Genomic DNA, 4,476 nt, shown 5'->3' with positions numbered 1-4,476 from the left:
GGGACCAGCAGGCAGGCATCAGCCAGGAGCGTGGGGGCGAGGGGGGGCAGGTGCTTCCCAAACCTGTGGATGACGGACAGGCTGATGAGCGGGATGTAGAAGAGCAGGACGGCGCAGAGGTGGCAGATGCAGGTGCTGAAGGCTTTGGCTCGCGCCCCCGGGGAGATGGTGCCCAGGATGGCCCTGATGATGAGCACGTAGGACAGGAGGATGGCCAGCGAGTCCAGGCCCTTGGTGAGGATCACGGCGCTCAGCCCGTACCAGCTGCTGGGCCGCACGTCCCCGCACGCCAGCCTCAGCATGTCCTGGTGCAGGCAGAAGGAGTGGGACAGAACGCGGGCCCTGCAGAACGGCATCCTCGCCATGAGGGCAGCGACGGGCAGCACCAGGCAGGTGCCCCGCAGGACGATCAGCACCCCTGCCCTGGCCACCAGGGAGCCGCTCAGCACGGAGCCGTAGCGCAGGGGGTGGCAGATGGCCACGAAGCGGTCGAAGGCCATGGCCACCAGGACCCCGGACTCGATGGCCGAGAAGGTGTGGATGAAGTACATCTGGGCAAGGCAGGCCTGGAAGGGGAGCGAGGTGGCCGGGACGCAGAACACGGCCAGCACGGTGGGCAGGGTGCAGAGGGACAGCCCCAGGTCTGCCAGGGCCAGCATGGACAGGAGCTGGTACATGGGGGCGTGCAGGGCGTGCTCTGCCCTGATGGCCCAGAGCAGGCAGCAGTTCCCCAGCAGCATGAGCAGGTACAGGCAGCACAGGGGCAGGGCCACCCAGGGGCTGCTCACTGCCACCCCGGGAATGCCCGTGAGGATGAAGGCCAGGGGGCTGGACCCAGTCCTGTTGGAAGAGGACATCTCACTGCTCCAGTGGTCCAAGGGTCTGGAAATTAAAGTATCTTGGAATAAAAGCCCTGCTAGGAGACATCCCAGCTGGCACAGGGTGGGGAGGGCAGGCTCCTGGGAGCCAAAAAGCCCTGAGCAGCTGCACTCATTTGAGACTATCCCATCAATCAGATATGAGAAAGATATTAGATCATTTCTTCCTAATTTCTAAATAGATATTAGGAAGGGATTGTTCTCTGGGAGGGTGGGCAGGCCCTGGCACAGGGTGCCCAGAGCAGCTGGGGCTGCCCCTGGATCCCTGGCAGTGCCCAAGGCCAGGCTGGACATTGGGGCTTGGAGCAGCCTGGGACAGTGGGAGGGGTCCCTGCCATGGCAGGGGTGGCACTGGATGGGCTTTAAGGTCCCTCCCAACCCAAACTGGGATTCCATGACTCTGTGATCAGTGAAGGAAAAGCCACAGTGGACCAGCCTCGGGATCACCATCGCCAGGGCTGTGTACAGCAGCAGACAACGAGGGACAGAAGTAGGACATGTAAGTGTTTCCCCCTGTTGCAGTCCCTTTTAAATGCCAAAATTTTCCGGAAATTTGGTGCTCAGCCCTTTGGCAGGTGCCCCAAAGCTTCTCAGCAGCACAGACAAGACCAGGCTGTGTGTTCCTGCCCGGGGTAGGAGGAGAGGTGGGATGGAGCCCTGGCGATCACCCTGGGAACGGGGCTGGCTGCTCCCCATGGCAGTGATGGAGCAGCCTTGGCCGTGCTGGTTCCTGCAGGGATGAGGCAGCCAGCAGGAGAGGGAAGGGAGGATGGAGGGGGCGTGAGATGAAGGCAGGGAAAAGCCAATGTTTGTGCTGAACTGAATGTGGTGGGACCACGAGAGAGAACATCTCCCTCAGAGAGGAGAAGCAGCCCCATTACGTGTGAGTCTGTGTTGATTCCTTCCCCTTTGCTTTCAGCTTGGCAGAGTGTGTGATGTTTTAGGGAGCTTTATCAGCGAGATCTGCGGGTCAATTATCCAAACCAGCCCCGAGGGAAGGAAATGCCATTTGTACTTCTCAGCTCCAACAAGATTAAATGGAAAGGAAGAAATTCAGAGGCTCAAATAAGAGAGAAAACCTGAATCACATAATCCCAGGATTCCTGAGGCTGGAAAATCCCTCCCAGCCCAGCCAGTCCCAGCTGTGCCCCATGCCCACCTTGTCCCCAGCCCAGAGCACTGAGTGCCACCTCCAGCCCTTCCTGGGACACCTCCAGGGATGGGCACTCCACACCTCCCTGGGCAGCCCCTGCCAAGGCCTGAGCTCCCTTTCCATGGGGAAATTCCTGCTGCTGTCCACCCTGAGCCTCCCCTGGCACAGCTTGAGGCCATTTCCATTTGTCCTCTCCCTGTTCCCTGGGAAGGTCCCCCTGTTGAGCCTCCTTTTCTCCAGGCTGAGCCCCTTCCCCAGCTCCGTTCCCTTCCCTGGACACGCTCAATGTCTCTCCTCCCCTGAGGGACGTTGGACACTGAAGATGAAATGATGTTTCACCTGCCCTGAGGCCGTCAGAAAACTCACCAGTGGATTCCAGGTCTCTCTCTAGGATCCCAGCAGCCGCCTGCTCTCCTGGGCATCCTCAGAGCCTGAGCAGGGGGCAGGAGCTGCGGCACTCAGCGAGAGGAGGTGGGGGCAGCCGGGGGGGATTTCCAGAGCAGGCTCTCTGCAAATGCAGGTGCATTTAGTGCCTGTTACAAACTCCAGCTGAGCAGCTGATGGTGGCAGCAGCTCAGCTCAGCCCTCACCACGGCTGGCCAGGGAAAAGCTCTGGGTCTCTTATCAGCTGGGAATTAACACTTTGTGCATAGCTGAGGAGCACAGATTGATTAAAATTTGTCTCAGACTCTTCACAGAATCCCAGAGTGGTTTGGGATGCAAGGGACCTTACAGCCCATCCAGTGCCACCCCTGCCATGGCAGGGACACCTCCCACTGTCCCAGGCTGCTCCAAGCCCCAATGTCCAGCCTGGCCTTGGACACTGCCGGGGATCCAGGGGCAGCCAACACCTATTCATGAACCACTTGAGAGAATGAAGGGAATTCGTAATTATTGACCAAGGTGGACTTTTAGGGTGCCTTTTCATCAGCACAGAATCAGCACAGAAAGGTTTGAAGGGAGCATAAACATTGCCCAGCTCCACCCCCTGCTCCAAGCCCACCTGTAGATATGACATCAAAAGGAATATTTAGCAAAGCGATTTGCTCCCAGCACTTTCCTTACACGCTGTTTGTTGCTTCTGCCAGAGACCTCCGTAAATTCTGGTTTGAATCAAGCCCTGACAGAAATTGCCCTTTCAGAGGAACAACGTCCCTGTTTCCTTCAGGCAGCCCAGCTGTACTTACCCGGGTGACAGCAGAGAACACGGGGAGGGGACCAGGGCCAGCCCTGGCTGCTCACGCTGCTCACAGGGCTGGGAAGCTGCATTTAAGCAGCCACAAACCCCGCGGGGCTCCCCCAGGGACACACAGCTCATGTCTTTGTCCTTCAGGGCGTGTGAGCACCACAGGAATGCCTATGAGCTTTTCCTTGTTTTCTCTGAAAAAACAGCACCGTGCAAAAATGGGAGGAAAGGGAGATTTGGGACAGTAGATGGAGAAAAAAATAGTAGAAGTGACGTACACAGAAAATTCACACATTTTCACCCTGCTCTGTGAAAATTTTGCATTTGGGAAAGTGAAGTGATCCAGCCCTGGTGCCCTCCTCCCCTGGCTGCCCCCGTGCAGCTCCCTGATTTGTACCAAGGTAGATTTTATATCTCTACATTTGCACGCCTGTGTGTTTATCACATTTAGAGAGAGAGAGAGATACAGAGAGAGAGAGGGATTAAATACCAGGAAATAAGGACAAGAAGAAAATCCCCAAAAGGTTCCTAAAAAAAGAGCACAGACCAAGAAACCTGTCAGAGGATTCATAGAATCACCACAGAATCACAGAGTGGTGTGGGTTGGAAGGGACCTCAAAGCTCATTTCCTTCCATCCCACCTCACCATGGTCCACACCTTCTGATTTTTAATAAAAAATGTTATTTTGTTTTTTTTTTTTTTTTAATAATGTGATGAATTTCACACTCAGATGGGGTACAGAGATGGAGGGTGGTGTGGTGCTCCCATTGTCCACAGCTGTGGGGGAGCCTCCAGCTGCCTGTTCCACACCTTTGACAGGGCACAGCCCAGGGCTGTGAGTGTTCCACTGCCTAAAGGGGCTCCAGGAGAGCTGCAGAGGGACTGGGGACAAGGGCTGGAGGGCCAGGAGCCAGGGAATGGCTTCCCAGTGCCAGAGGGCAGGGCTGGATGGGATCTTGGGCAGGAATTGTTCCCTGGGAGGGTGGGCAGGCCCTGGCACAGGGTGCCCAGAGCAGCTGGGGCTGCCCCTGGATCCCTGGCAGTGCCCAAGGCCAGGCTGGACATTGGGGCTGGGAGCAGCCTGGGACAGTGGGAGGTGTCCCTGCCATGGCAGGGGTGGGATGGGATGGGCTTTGAGGTTCCTCTCAACCCAAACCGTTCTGTGATTCTATGATAAAACCAGAACAAGAGGGAACGGCCTCAGGCTGGGCCAGGGCAGGCTCAGGGTGGACAGCAGCAGGAATTTCCCCATGGAAAG

At 57.0% G+C, this 4,476-nt stretch overlaps 1 protein-coding gene and 1 long non-coding RNA gene across 2 annotated transcripts; both read right to left on the bottom strand.

The window, feature by feature from the left end:
• Positions 1 to 5: 5 nt before the first annotated feature.
• Positions 6 to 1,086, bottom strand: LOC121672268 (olfactory receptor 51G2-like; the record flags this gene model as incomplete). Its single annotated transcript, XM_042044870.1, has 1 exon — positions 6 to 1,086. A coding segment is annotated over exon 1 (852 nt), but the record flags the coding sequence as incomplete, so codon positions are not given.
• Positions 1,087 to 1,775: 689 nt separating this feature from the next.
• LOC121672266 lies at positions 1,776 to 3,616 on the bottom strand. The gene is made up of 2 exons (XR_006018800.1): positions 3,219 to 3,616; positions 1,776 to 2,539 (listed from the first exon to the last, which is right to left on the bottom strand). It is a non-coding gene; the product is annotated as an uncharacterized LOC121672266 (long non-coding RNA).
• Positions 3,617 to 4,476: the final 860 nt, after the last annotated feature.

This window comes from Corvus kubaryi, unplaced genomic scaffold (genome assembly GCF_017639235.1).
Source record: "Corvus kubaryi isolate FWS band 111438036 unplaced genomic scaffold, C.kubaryi_AGA036_p1.0 46027, whole genome shotgun sequence".
NCBI lineage: Eukaryota > Metazoa > Chordata > Aves > Passeriformes > Corvidae > Corvus > Corvus kubaryi.
The sequence above is the reverse complement of the archived record's forward strand: the minus strand, read 5'-3'. Positions and strand labels throughout refer to the sequence as shown.